This window comes from Echiichthys vipera (genome assembly GCF_963691815.1).
Source record: "Echiichthys vipera genome assembly, chromosome: 11".
Taxonomy (NCBI): Eukaryota; Metazoa; Chordata; class Actinopteri; order Perciformes; family Trachinidae; genus Echiichthys; species Echiichthys vipera.
This window is the reverse complement of record NC_139836.1, coordinates 21254625-21270697: the sequence shown is the minus strand read 5'-3', so window position 1 is coordinate 21270697 and position 16073 is coordinate 21254625. Positions and strand designations below refer to the sequence as shown.

At 39.8% G+C, this 16073-nt stretch overlaps 1 protein-coding gene across 1 annotated transcript; it reads right to left on the bottom strand.

Annotated features, from left to right (window-relative positions):
- Positions 1 to 10756: 10756 nt before the first annotated feature.
- ikzf5 (IKAROS family zinc finger 5) lies at positions 10757 to 15438 on the bottom strand. Its single transcript, XM_083922443.1, has 4 exons — positions 15050 to 15438; positions 14077 to 14235; positions 13562 to 13735; positions 10757 to 13482 (listed from the first exon to the last, which is right to left on the bottom strand). Exons 2-4 carry the CDS (start codon positions 14207 to 14209, stop codon positions 12521 to 12523), a joined length of 1269 nt encoding a protein of 422 aa, XP_083778569.1. The 5' UTR covers positions 14210 to 14235; positions 15050 to 15438; the 3' UTR covers positions 10757 to 12520.
- Positions 15439 to 16073: the final 635 nt, after the last annotated feature.

The window sequence follows — 16073 nt, the reverse complement described above, 5'->3', positions numbered from 1 at the left end:
GGGAAACAGAGGGACATCCAGGCGTGTTTGAGTTTGAGAGTGACTCACTGAGATGTCACCATATTGAAGAGATGTTTATTTGTTGTGTGCTGTTGACTTATTACGCATGTTCTTTGAATTTTTGCTCAACCTAGGGGTCGAACAAGTATCAAGTAAACAAGTGTCAAACCTATATCACTGCATATACAGTATATATATATATATATATATATATACGCTCAACAGCCACTTTATTAGGTGCACCTGCCCAACTGCTTGTTAACGCAAAGTTCTAATCAGCCAATCACATGGAAGCAACTCATTTAGGCATGTAGACATGGACAAGGCGATCTGCTGCACTTCAAACCGAGTACTAGAATGGGGAAGAAAGGTGATTTAAGTGACTTTGAACGCGGCATGGTTGTTGGTGCCAGACGGGCTGGTCTGAGTATTTCAGAAACTGCTGATCTGCGGGGATTTTCACGCACAACCATCTCTAGGGTTTACAGAGAATGGTCCCAAAAAGAGAAAATATCCAGTGAGCGACAGTTCTGTGGGCGCAAATGCCTTTTTGATGCCAGAGGTCCGAGGAGAATGGCCGGAGTGGTTCGAACTGATAGAAAGGCAACAGTAACTCAAATAACCACTGGTTACAGCAAAGGAATGCAGGAGAGCATCTGTGAACACACAACACCACCTACTTGCTATCAGATAGGGAACAGCAGCAGAAGACCACACTGACACTTTATGAAGCCCCAGGTATGCCTAATAAAGTGAACGGTGTGTAATATATACTTTCTCTGGGTTCGGACATATGAATTATTATTCACATTATGCATTCTGTTATTAGTGCAAATGTATTCTTTACTATGCATTTACAAATGACTCAGCAATGTTAACTGATATGTAAAATTCTATGGACATCCCACTGACTTGCATATTAAAAAGGAGAATGTATAAAATGTATTTTAAATGCATTCAATTAACCAGTATCCTCACTTTATCTTTCTTTCATGTCAAACTGTAAAAGGTAGTCACAACTGGATTTAGAGAGACAACACACGCAACGTGTACTTGGAAAAAGAGCAAATGTTCTTAACAGGCAGGTAATCACATTTATTGAGTAATGTGGCTCATATTTACCATTAAAGGGCGACATCCGGGACTGTAATGAGGGAAATCCTTCACACACCTGACACCTGATTCAACAGGGCAGGGTACACTAGATTTTCTCACCAGAAAGGGGGAACATCATGTTAAGTGTTTTACAGCCCTGGTGTTATATATTTTATAAACATTGTTAATTGATAATGAGGGGGGGTTTATCGGTCACTTTATGTAATGCTGACAGTTATCTAACTGTTAACAATTTAAAACTAACAAAGCAACATTCATGTATCTTTTTTTAATCAACCAGTGACACACCAGGTATGCTGATACTGAAATCAATGTCCAATATTCTAACCTAAGACACGGAAGAACACAGGTAGTTTTCCAAACAGGAAACACAATTTACTTGAGAAGGACATGAATGTTGTCACTACATCTCATCGCAATACATCCAAAAGTTATGGGTACATTTAATTGAAACCCCCAATGTCAACCTCATGGTGGCACTGGATGAAAAGTCAGGGGATAAACATCACCAAAGTCAGCAGGATTCTTCCTCTTGGTACAATGAATGTCTGTTAAAAAAGTTCATGGAGATCTCTCAAGTGCATTTTTAACAGACGACAAATATTAACAACAGGCTGATCATATCCTGCGTTTCTAGAACAAATAAGTATCAGAAAATGGATGAATATTTTAAATAATTAAAATTATTAACTAATGTACTTTGAATAATATGATATTTTAATATTGTATTTGGGTATGTTTACAGGACAATTCGAAGTGACTCTATGGTGAGTTTTTATTTGAAATTCTCCAGGTTTTGACATACTGTACATGAAAGTGCATCATTGTCTTTCTATTAGTTTGAAAATACATGTACAAGTGTACGAGTGTTTGATGTTCACACTATTAACTGTAAAGGCAATGCAACGGACGCTGCAGGAATTGTGTGGTCAGTCACAATTAGTGTAGCAGATGTCAGTTTCCCATGTGAGATCATTATAGTGGATGTTTTATTATCTGCTCATGTGTCAAGTTCCCAAAAAGCCTCATAAAGTTCTACCGTACGTCTTAAAACACATCCTGAAGCTTTCCATGTGAACAATGTTTGTGTGCTTTACGATAGTTAACCAAGTGTGGTGTTTCTCATGCGTATTGATTCATGAGTAATCTATTACTATCACTATTGGTGGCATCAGAACGTGTATGGGTGCTACATCAGAGTATCTGGCTATATAAACTGACATGTTTCAGCTTCTGAAGCAGGTCGGAAGGTGAACACATTCGCCATGTGGACTCTCTTGGTTCTTTGCAGCGTGGTCGCCTCACATGGAGTGCAAGGTATTGTCCACTTTATTCTTATTGTTATGTTTATCTCTTTGGTTTAGGATCGAGGCTTTTTGACAGGATTCTTGGCTGTTGTTACCCGTGCAGTTTCTGACTTATGTACTCTGACATTTCGTCCTGTTTGTTTGTTTGTTTTTCTCATAATGCGTCAGGTGCTGATCGCTTCCAAACAACTGTGGAAGCGTATCCAACAACAGTTTCTCAAGGTACAAAAACTACCATTCAAATAATAATAATAACAACAATAATAATACAACTATGGTTTACTTTTTATTGTCCTGCATACATCCCAAATGTTAATTAATGTGTTTCAGTATCAGTTTTAGTTTAATCAGAGCCGTTTCCTGAGGTTATTAAAAGTGGAGAGATCTTATCATCAGGATAACCAACATGTCATTGATCTGAGTTGCCTTTAAGTGTTATCTCTCTGTCTTTCTACTTTTTTTTTTTTTTTAAATCCATCAGTGGATGCAACACACACAGGTGGTGTACCCCCAAAATAAGGAGCATGTCATATCATGGTTCTGTTTTTTTATGGAAGCCCAAGACAAGTGAGGAAAAAGAGAAAATCAGGCGATTCATTTTCTAGATTTGATGTCAATCGTTTTCTCTAATGTGTTGTAAAAAAAGGAGCTTTTCCAGGATATTCCTCTTATCTTTTTACACAGATTATTTTTTTAGTCAGGAGCATTTTCTTAAATGTTTGCTGTAATACTAATTTCAGCCACAAGCGGATGAAGTGCACCACTAACATAGACTGTAGACTATTACCCAAAATAGGATTCGGGTTTCTCCATGAATGCATGGGAAAATTCAAACTCACCTGGAAGAAAACATGAATGCTTTTAGTCCTGTTTAGAACATGGGGTCATGGTTTACTTCAGCCTCTTGTAGCCAAACTAAATATTACAACAAGAAACAAATGAACCTGACAAACAAAAAAACAAAAACAAAAAACTGCCAGAATTGTTTACCTGTTCTAAAGCAATAAACACAGGACAGTGTGTTAAACAAGTGAGATCAGACTTTTTTTTCCCCCTCACTTGCCTCATGCGGCTTCCATATCATACAATACTTCCACTGCCTACATGTTACACAGAAGCTGCACTATTTAACGGAAAGGTGAAGTGTTGACGCCATATGACAGATTTTTTAATAATGTATTTACCGTAAGCGTCACTGTCACAGAATCATCCTAAAAGGTTTAGTTTTTGTCAGGTGAGATAATCACACAGGTCAAATGCATTTGCCATAGAAACCTTGAAGACACAATCACTTTTTAACTTAATATATTTATTTATTATGTTTCTCATTTGTATGATTTATTTCCCATGAGTCGTTTCTTTATTAAAATGTTTGTGATCCTGTGTTTCTTTAGGTGCACGCTGTGGTGGCCAGTTTCATGGCAGCCACGGTACTTTTTACAACCACCTATACTTGAAGTACTCTTGCTAATCTTGTTAATGTGGTTTCCCAGCTCGGCACTCATGTCGTGACAACTGCGGCAGGGACATGGGAAGCTGTTCCTGCAGAGGCTCTTGTCAATACTATGGCAACTGTTGCCATGACTTCAACTGTAAGTGCCGAGTCCAACAAATCAACAGTGTTAACAACTCCTGCAGCCCTCTCTCGCTAGAGCAATGACTCTGCCAAATTCCAGCGTAATGTTGTGCCGAAGATGACACACTATATTTTCAAGGTGTATTATGATGTATTACGCAGTAAGTCAAGGCTTAAACTTGATTTCTTAATTTCTCACTGATCTTATAACGAATATACATCCCCTTTTGTTCGAGGATCCATACTGCAGATTTGCATTTTATTGTTCCCTCCCAGTTAAGTTTAGTTTTTACTTTAGTCTTAGGGCAGTATTATTTCATATACCGTGAGGCTCATTTTATATAGCTTTTTTATGCAGAACATGCTATTCATTATTGTGACCTCTATACATTGATGTGGTTAATATGTTTCTCTTTTCTATTTCCGTATTATTGTTTATTGTTTCTCCTTAATCCTCCAGCCCAGTTTTAGGCTTAATTCATTTCTTATTAGTGTAGTGGTAATGGTATGCTTCATTTATATATCCTGCATTCAAATCATTTTAACATAGGTGGTAATACTTTTTCTACTTTACAATATTGTGAACCCTGCCTATAGGTAGCCTATATCTTTCCAACTTTTCCAGCCTGTACTGAATTAGTCCCAAATTAGTGGAGGTTTTTTTCAGAGACTGTGACTCTGATGAAGACATGGAAACATTAGTCTGATGATGCATTTTTTCTGCCTGTCATCTGGGTGCTCCATCACCCCATCTCTTCTGTTATGAACTTAATTTCTCTCTCTCTGTCATGTAGATCACTGCCCAACCACTACTCTGAGCCCGACTGTCACAGGTATAAACATCCTTTAAGCTAAACAATTAAACAATGTACCTTGAAGTATTTGATATTGAACAGTTCCTATGTCAACTTGTGTCTCCCAGCTCGGCCCTCGTGTTTTAACAGATGCGGTTGGAACATGGGAAGCTGCTCCTGTTCAAGCAATTGCCGATACTATGGCAACTGTTGCTATGACTACGACAGTAAGTGCCAAGTCTAACAAATCAATAGCATTGACAGGTTATCTACCCCTCTCTTGCTGAAGGAATCAGTCTGTCAAGTTCCTCAGTACATACAGTATAGAGACATGGTGGGATAATATATTTTTGTTCACAGTTGCAGGAGTATCATGCTGTCTGTAGATATAAAATATTGCAATCACTTTATTGCCTTCTCTCTGTCATGTAGCTACCTGCCAGCCAACCACTATCAGGCCTGTTAGACCAACCTCAGGTATGAAAACCCCCTCAACAACCTACATGTGAAAGAATAAAACATAGAATCATGGAATGGAGTGCTTTAACACACTCCTGTGTCTTTCAGCTGACCCCTCATGTCGTTACAACTGCGGCAAGCACATGGGAAGCTGCTCCTGCACAAGCTCTTGTCCATACAATGGAAACTGTTGTTATGACTACAACTGTGAGTATAATGTCCCACAACGTTCAACAGAGACGTCACTGCACGCTACGATCTAATTTTAACCATCTTCTATCACACTGAAATCCACTACTACAACATTATTCCTCAACCTTCATAAAGGAATTAACTGAATTATCATCCAAAGTTTCCACAGAAATTGACTGTACGGTGATGGAAACAGGCATCTTTTGGGAGATCTTTCTTAACTCTAAACAAAAAGCATATTAGTTAAGGAAGAGAAAAACTTTTGATCTGATATAATGGAAATCATTTCTTAAAGGGGTCATGTTATGCTCATTTTCAAGTTCATACAGTTACTTGCTTTTTTGGGTTTCTACCAGAAAATGTTGAAATGCTTTAATGTTCAAAAAACGCAGTATTTTCCTCATGCTGTCCGTCTGAATATACCTCAATAGAAATGAAATTGTATAGGAAGGACATTTCCATTCAAATGGACTAACTTTGGTATAAAGTTCGTCCATTTGAAGTTTCACTGCCTATCAGTACCTAATAGAGGTGTGAATGATGGGAAGTCAATTACAGAAAATGGTTGGACACAGCCCGCTTCCTCAATTCTGACATCTGAAAGGAGTTTTCAACACTTATTCAACCATTTACAAGCAGTTCTGATAGTATACTTGCACCTTTACCTCCCTGCCACTATAGACTATAAGACTATCGCAATGTTCTTCCTACTGGTTTACTTAAAACAACTGTTTGCAGAATAACAATATGGATATGGTGGAATGATATTACTTTTTGTTCACAGTTTCAGAATAAACAACAGATAAGGTGTAAAAGACTCTAACAACTTTATTCTCCTCTCTCTTTCATATAGCTCACTGCTACATAACTCCCTGGACCACCATAGGTATGAAAACCTCTCAACAATACAGGAATGAACCGACCAATCATTAATTCTGTTAGCAAGAAAGATTATTGAAATGTCTCACTCCTTTCCTGTGTCCCTCAGCTCAGCCCTCATGTCGTTACAACTGCGGCGGTTGGATGGGAAGCTGCTCCTGCTCAAGCTCTTGTCGATACCATGGCAACTGTTGTCACGACTTCCACTGTGAGTATCATCTCGTTCAATGCTCAACACGCTTTCATCGCAGTTTCCACCAAAAAGTGATACTGAAACCCATGTTTCTTTCAAACAGACCACTGCGATGTCCCAACTGTCATGCCAACTACAGGTAGGATCATAGATGTGGAACATGAGCCTGATGTGAATATATTTCTTTCCAATGACACTGGTGTTCTGTCGTCCACCTTCAGATAAGCCCTGTGGAGGCTCTCTGTTTGACTTTGGGACCATCTCAAGCCCGAACCACCCCGGTCACTACCAGGACAACGCTTACTGTGTCTGGCAGCTCAGGGCTGCGCATGATCAAAGAATCTTCCTGGAATTCACGTACCTGCAGTGAGTGAAGAATAAATGCTTTTTTGGAGATAGATTGTACAAATAAGCAGAACTTTATATGAATATATAGACACAGTTTAATATTATGTATTAAGAAATGTAGAAATTGTGTTGACAATTATATACAGAAATTAATGATCATCAAAGATGCACAATTTTTTGAGTTTTGCTTCAATGGGTCAATAATTTGTGGCTTTTATTATCTTTTGTAAAAAAAAGATTGGAGAACTGCTGCTTCTGTGACTATGTTGCAGTCTACGATGGGCCCTCGGTTAACGCGCGGTATCTGGGGAAAGCGTGCAACGACAGTCGGAGTTCTTTCTTCTCCACCTCCAACTACATGACTGTGCTCTTCCGGACTGATGGTTCTGTGGTTGGCAGAGGATTCAGTGCTGACTTCAAAAGCTCGCTGTCACCAAGTTCAGGTAGAATGATGGTAGATTTATTAATGGGACTAAGATCTCTAGTTTTGTTATTGTGCTTGTGTTAAATGTTTCTTATGGACTGACTTAATATGAAAATAACGTATTAACTGTGGTCACAAGGGTTTTCTCCATTTGGGCTGTAGATTACAAATGTATCACAGAAAGCCTGCATTACAAAATGGGGGCAAGTAGTTTGAAAGACATCTACCAGGCAAGGAGGGTCTGTTAAAAAGACAATATTGGTTGCATTGTGGTTAATGTTGAATCCAGCTTTTATGAGCTGTACTCGCATAAAGGGACTACAAGTCACAATAATTTCACCCAATACGGCTTCGATTTTGGCAACAAAAAAAATCACAACCCCTTTAAACTCCTTTCTAAAATCTGAGAGAATACTGTAAAGTGGAATATCCAATTTCTCCTCTGTCAGTTGGTTATCAAACAAAGTACAAACGGTACACAGTACGTCTAAGGCTGATGTGGCATTAGTTTTGCAGGTCTTTAGTCATAAACCAAACTATTGGATGCATCAACATTTTGACCTGAAGATAGCCAAAGTTGCTACATTCATTCTGACAGGGGTGTCAAGGCATTTCATTTAAAACAACAAATGTCCACCTCATGAGTCCTGTACAGAATTTTATAGCAATGTTGAGATATTTAAGTCTGGACCAAAGTGGCAGACAAACTAACTAACCCTAAAACAACACCCCTAAAAACACTGTGATCTTACACCTTCATCCTAAAAGTAATTCAAGTTGTTGTAAATATCTCTTTATCTTTTGTCAGGTCGAGTGGACTGTTCCTCAGACAACATGAACATTGTGATCCAGAGGTCTTACCTAAACTCTCTCGGCTACGATGGCAACAGTCTTTATGTGAATGACCCGCACTGCAGGCCCCAGATTTCCAGATATCAGGTGGTCTTCAGCTTCCCCATGAACACTTGTGGCAACGTTAAACAGGTACACAACTCATCACCTTCTGTACATCCTGATCACTTTTCTACAAATTACTGATGGTATGAAAAGAGAGTGTGTTGCTTTTAATTTTTCAATATCTTTCCACCTTGAACAGTTTGAGAACGGCAGGGTTGTGTACTACAACACCCTCCGCGCCTACACCTCCAGCAGCGGCCAGATCACACGCCAGTCTCACCTTAAACTGAGCGTGGGCTGTCGAATGGAACAGGACTCAGTGTCGCAGATAATGTATGTTGTCAGTCATGGGGAGAACAGCACCATTACAGGCACAGGCAGATTCAATACCAGCATGGATTTCTACACATCCAGCAGCTTCTACTATAAGGTGTGTTCGGGGGCCTCGTAAAGAAAAACCCTATTGTGAACACTTACACACTCTGCTGACGTTATGTTTTTACACTTTCAGGTGACTCAAGTTCCATATGAGGTTAAACTCAACCAGAAATTGTATGTCCAAGTGGACCTAGGAAGGAATGACAATTCCCTGGTCCTCTTTCTTGACACATGTGTGACTTCACCTTCACCGCATGATTTCCATAGCAGACCTTACTACCTGGTCCGCAACGGGTAAGATGATAGTGTGCCTTGTTTGTTTGTCAGCTGATTTGTCGGCCTGATTTTTAATGAAACTTGGTGGAAGGGTGTAGCATTGGCCAAGGAAGAACTCATTTAAGGGCAGATACAAAATTTATTTTTCACTTTTGTTAATATTGCGAGATAGGGCATGGCCTTGGTGGAGGTCTGTGCCCTACATGTGCCCCTCTAGTTTCAGTGTACATTGAGTAACTAACACGGGCTGGTTTCCTGTATCTGTTTTCAACTTAAGAACAAATGGATTTGTGTGATTAATGCTGAAACACCTAGTGAATACCACCAAACATCAGCAGTAATTAAACATATTTAACATATTGCACCTAAGTATTATTCTGACATACTTGTATTTCCATTTTTTCCATTCTTCTACTTTAAAATCCTACTTTACTATATTCCACAAAGACATGTACTTTTGACTCCAGTAGATATATATTTTACAGCATTAGTTACTAATTACTGTACATATTAAGATTTTACATGAACACAAACATGCTAAGCTTATAAACTGATTTGTTAAGGATAAAAGAAGATGACTTTTTAGCTTGTAACTTGAGTTCTTAGTAGTTCACCCAACAGATTTCCCCCCTTTAACATCTCTGAAGATTTCAATTAAAAAACGATGCTATGTAAGTAGCAAAACTTTTTCCCCATGCCAAATAATCATCTCATAATTTATCTGGTGACTCTTTGGGGGCAACCCTCACATTGCGCTGGACTAACTGTTTATAGAGGAGTTTAAACTAGCTGCACCTCGAACAGCTACAATAATTAAATGCTACATCAATAATGCACCAGTATTGACAATCTCATAGTGTAACATTTTGCTGATGATACTTTGGTACTTTTACTTATGTAGGATTTTGAATGTGGCAGAACTTTTACCAGCAGTGGAGTGGTTTTTACATTGTGGCATTGGAACTTAAGAACGGGGATACTTTTTTACCACTGCCAACAATTAAAAAACAAAATACTTGGTCTTGTGACAACCTCACATATCCATTTGTCCAGTAACAATGTCTCTGTTTCACCTTTAGCTGTCCTGTGGATAACACCTACCGGGTCCACACCACTGGCACACGTGACTATGCCCGTTTCACATTTCAGGCCTTCCAGTTCCTGCGGGCCACAGACTCTGTGTTCATCCAGTGCAAGGTCCTGATATGCCAAGCCACTGACTACAATTCCCGCTGCCGCCAAGGCTGCAACAGACGTGCAGCCAGAGACCTGGGGTCAGAACACGACAGCCAAACTTTGGTACTGGGCCCCATCCAACTCAAAGGTCTGTAGCCATTTGTGCCAGGTTTTGATACCAATATGCTAGTGGTATATTATTATATTTAATATAATTAAATAAGGTTAGCAGTAAGAGACTTTGTAATCTCATAATCTCAGGGAAACATAACACATTTCTCAATTTCTATTCTCCAGACCCTCAGAAAAAGGAAGAAGAGACTCAAAAGCAGGACAAGGCTTAAGTTGATTCTGCAATGAGCTGATCCAATCATCTTTACAAAAAACATCATCGTAACTCTGAATTATACTCATTTTATCTTTATCACATACCTGATTAAAAGCATCATCAAAAGACAATCCGTGTTTGTGTATTTCATTAGGTCATAGTCTTAAATTAACATTAAATATAATAATAATATCAGTGTTATGGATTTCTCTTTTTGAATACAAAGAAGATGGAGACAGAAAACAAAAGACAAAGTACAGCTCTGTTAGAAAACACTTTACTTATAAATTAGTAAGATTAATCCATCTCACAATAAAATGATTTGCCATCCCAGAGGGGGAGAGTGATCGCCAACAGGCTTCAACATTCACCATTACCTATGAACCTACGACACACTGAGAACATAAGGCAGTCATTACTGTATGCCCCTATTATTAGTACGCATGGCGACAAAGAGGTGGTCCTAAAAACAGTAACTATGTTCTTCACATATGTTGCTAAGCAACAGACAATAGTAGCCAAGACAAAGAACAACCTTGCTAAAGTAGCAGTCTTACTGCAACTTGATTTTGCTTTTTTGACACTGAACATCTATCCAACGACTCAGAATACAATACTCAGTAAATATTCAGAAAAGCACTGGTATCCATATGATGAATGGGGAATCTATGTGTGTGTGTGTGTGTGTTGTTATCACAAAGGCTAAAACGTGGCATCCCCAGTGCTACGTGGCAATTCTGAAAAAGTGTTCACATGTGACACAAGACTTGATGATTCTGTCCTTAACATGGAGATACTGGATATCAAAGTGACTTCATACAATATCAAAACATCAGAATGTGACACGATGTGATTAAAAGGCTAGGCAAAGCCCTTTTAACAAAACGAGTGAAGTTACCGTGATGCTGGTCCAGGTAGGGCACTGTGTGAAGGAACTTCATAACAACCCGACTCGTACTAAATCTAGTTTGACGACTTAGCTGGCTGATCAACAACCACCGACACAAAGTTTTGCCAGGTTTTACTGTGGATGCCATCCATAAAGTTTAGATTCCAAAGTTTCTTAGCAGCATTCATGGAGCAGAATTTTGGCCAAAAAAAAAAATCATGGTTACCATAGAAAACTACAATGGCTAAACTCTTTTTCTAAGGTTCTGGGCCTATTGATTACAGTAGGAAGAGGATATTGAAATAATATCTATGTATCTTCAAAGTAACAGTCCTCTCGATCTTAGACACACACGAAAATGTCAGGCACTGCAAAGAAATAGTAGTAATGCACTAAGCACTGAAATAATTTCAACAAGGCTTAAGTAAGTTCACCTTACGTCAACAGTTTCATTCCTGTGTCAGTATCATCAGAGCAATCAGTAGATATAGCTCCTGGAGGGTTGAGAATTTATTTGGGTTCTTTCTTTTTGTATTTTTCTAAAAAAAAAGGGACATGCTGCTGAGAGGGCGTGCAAATTTTGCTGTGTGAATAGCAGGAGTGTTATCACTTTACTGAAAAGGATCACACCTGTATCCTGTCCATGTTTAGGAATTCTACTTCAAATCACGTATGCAACATTACTGTTTGACCCGTATCTAGTCTAATTCACAGGTTGTTTTTAGATTGCTGAATGAATTCCTTCAAGTAGCCAATGGTTGCCATTCACATCAGCCTGATATGAGGCCATATACAATATATTAATGGTACTTAATATAATTTGTCAGTTACCTTAGTGCATGGCATTTCATTTGAAAGACAGATTTGACAGGTTGAGCTCATGCACTGAAGAGAAGCTCAATATTACATTTCTGAGCTATGTCTTTAAAACACCTAAAAGGCAAAAATAATTCAAGGAGTGTGAACTTGGTAACCTATTGCATTAAATGAGTACAGATTAGTTCGGTGAGTAGGGCTGTTGTTTTTCTGATTTATGACAGCATGTATATGTAGCTCCCTCGACCACAAATAAATTCTCAACCTGTTGAAAACACTGATCATCTCTTTATAATACACTTGAATGGGCACCTTTAATTATACAAAATGAAACCATTTGAATATTGACCTTTTATAGGTACAACATTCAAAGGCTAGGCTACATCAAGGCCAAGTAAAAGACCAATAAATAAAATTATTATGATTAATTAAACAAGGCTGTCCGTTAAAAGTTCTTTCAAAGTCTTCCTCATTACTTGTGCTGCCCACGGGCAAAGTGACACGCAAAGTCGTACTTGCTCTTGCACTTGTGGCCGCAGATGTTGCACTGGAATGGGTTCTCGTAGCCATGGCAGCCCATGTGAATGGTGTAGAGGATGTTGTCGGGGAAGAAGATGTCACAGTGCTGGCAGTGATGCAGCATGTGGGGGTCCTGGAGTGGGAGGGACAGGCCCGGGGCCGGTGTACTGGGTTGGCTGTTTGAGGTACTAGGAGTACTGGTGCGCACACTGTGTTCGCTGCAGGGTCCTCCTCCAGGGCTGCAATTGCTGTGGGGAGGAGCCCGGGGCTCTGGGGTGATTGGGGAAGAGGAGGAAGCATGGGCCATGCTGGAGACAGCCACGGGAGCTGTGGCAGGGTGGGGCTGCTGGATGAGGAAGGGCTTCTCATCAACTATAGACTCTGCTCCTGGAGACATGGGAGGTTGACTCTGGGCCTGAGACTCTGAAGGGAGGCTGGCTAACTGGCCTGCCAGGGTGGACAGCTGGTTCAGGGGGTTATCCATAACCATATCATGTTGATGGTGATTTTGATTTGTGGAGTGCCCGTCCTCGACTGCGTGACCCTGATTATCATATGTCTCCTGACGTAAGTGGGGCAGCTCATGGGAGAAGTCGCTCACGTTGTCAGCCTTGTGCACCACCATAGAAGGGGGGCTGAAGTTGATTAGGAGTCGGCGGCCATAGCCCAGTGAGCTGGCTTTCTTCTGTAAAACACTCAGCATCTTCTTATGGGAAAGTGAGCGAGCACCTTTCATTGGAAGAAGTTTGTGGCGGCGACGTCGATGATGTGACAGGTTGCTACGATCACTGCAGCGGAAGGAGCACAGCTCACACTTATAAGGCTTCTCACCTGTGTGCGATCGCATGTGGGCCTCTAGGTGTCGCTCGTATGCCGAAGCAAATGGGCAAAGGTGGCAGCGGTGAGGTTTCTCTCCTGTTTAATTGAGGAAAAAAGATTAAATTACAAAACCATATCAATGTCATCCCCTGGAAATTAGCTGCATTACACTTACCTGTGTGAATCCGGATGTGTTCAATAAGTCTTGCCGTGCCTCTTGTGGCATAATTGCAGTAGCGGCACTTGAGCTTGCCGTCATAGGTCCTCTCAAAACCATCCACCAGGATCCCTGAGTTGTCCTCCAGTGACATGTCCACTGAGGGGTGATCCAGTCCATTCTGACTGCAGTCTGTATGCATGACCATAAGCAGCTGTTACAATTCATACAAGAAATGAAATAATATTCCATACAAACTCAAATGCAAACGCAAAAAAGCCAGGCTTATTGAAGCCACATGTGTATAAGGATGGCCATGCCCGACGAATCTAGCAATTACTTTATATCCTAATATTTATGAAATTGGAAATTGTGTTGAATATCTGAAGTCGGATATCAGGTAATGCTTATAGGGGCATCTTTCAGCTTTCTGCATACAATTGATAATTAAATTGCACCAAAATCAAGGTGCCTCAAACAAGCTGAATTCACATAGAAGGATCGTTAACAGTAAATGACACATAGCTAGTTACCCGGTGGCAGCTCGTCCGTCTCCTTGACGCCGCTGACAGAGCCTGATATCATGTTGACATGTTGAGTCTGCTGGCTCAGATACTCCTGGAAATCCTTCACAAAGTCAAGCGTGTCCGGCTTTTCCTCACCCATTGAAATATAGTGATGCAAATGTCCAACTGTACAAAAACATTTTTTGACTTGAATTACTAGAGAGCAAAGATGAACTGGCATGGGGTCAGAAATATTATAAGCACACACACAGACACACACAGACATAGACACAGACACAGACACAGACACACACAGACACACACACACACACACACACACACACACACACACACACACACACACAAACACAGACACACAAACACAGACACACACACAGTGTTCTGAGAAAGTCAAAGTAGTGTATAACATCAACGTAGGGGCTCCTTCACCTTTTCCAAAGTCAAATTCAGGCACTTTTAAACCATTTCAAGGTGCATTTCCAGGCTTTTCCATCACCTTACAGTTGCGGAAAACTACATATTTGTATGTAGTACAATACTCAGTATACTGATGATTGCCCTTGTTCATCACATTGAATTAGCTGTTACTGTCCTATAAACAACCAACATTATGTTTCGAGACAGCTTTCAACAGATGAACGACGAATGAAAGGAACACAAACTCAATAGATCGACATCAATATAATCACCAACTATTTTGATAGCCTGTCAATCACCAGAAGTCATTTTCATGCAAAAATGTCAGAAAATGCTGTTTTCATTCTCTCAAATATGTAGTTATTTTCTCTGCGTTATATCATATATGTCATCCCATATAACATAGATTTCAAGCAGTTTCAAGCACTCTATTTGAAAATCCAAACACTTCTTTTCTAACCTTTAAAACACCAAACTAAAATTCAAGTGCTTCTAAGGATTTCCAGCACATGTACGAGCCCCGTAAACGTTAGCTAGCTGATTTTCAAAGATGCACACCCACCTCTTCGAAGATAACTTATCGGTTAAATGGGACTAGGTCTTGTTTGTTTGGCCGAGAAACCCGTTTTGAAGGCTATCCAGACACAAAGACAAGGATACTCCTGGGAATCTGTGATTGACGAGCGGAAAATCGGCGCGATCCGATGTGTTATCGGTCGCTCCTGCACACCTCGCTCCTCATCATCGTCATGTTGTTACCAAAGCTACGTACGAGACGATAGCCAGACAGCTAACGGTAGCTTATCTTGGAAAAAGCATCTTTGTCAACAATGACGTCGGTATCTGGTCGACACGGTCATTATTTAATTCGCCTGTTCGTGTTTGCGTAAATCCTCATGAGTACTATACTTGTTTTAATTGTTGCTTTTCCGTCGAGCCACACGAAAAGACAACCTGTTAAACCAAAACAATAAACCAGTCGTAGGGGTGAAAGTTCACTGAGTGTGCACCGGTAAAAAACGTCCCCTACACTGTAAGCGCTGTAAGGTTCCGCACCAGTGACGCGGTAACTTTTGGTCAAAAATACAAAGTAATATAGTTGCCCCCAGAATATCATCATACAACATTTTTACATACATAATACATTGAAAATGCACCTGCATGCAATTCTTCTGTGACTGAAAACCGAAGTTATCAATTTTGAAAGACCTAATAATGTCGAATGAAGGACAAACATTTACAAACAAACTTTATCCAGCTAGCTAAAGAGGTGATATTGTTTAACATTCCTGTAATTTGCTGTTGTGTTATTGACTCTCTGATAAAATATGCAACTCTTTCTTTCTGTTTACTTTTAGCATTAATATTAAGACAACAAAATTGTCTCTTAAAGTCTGATATGAGGCCCTGCGGGGAGTTGGTATCAGCTTTTAATGAAGGACCTTGTTTTCTGCCATGTATAATACCCTTGCTAGGTTTTAGTTATTTAAACGATTATAGTTATTGTCTCATCATTTGTCAAAAAACTTCCATACGCCTTTAACAATGCACGTTGTAATCTAAGTATAATTGGCTTTTTTTTTTAA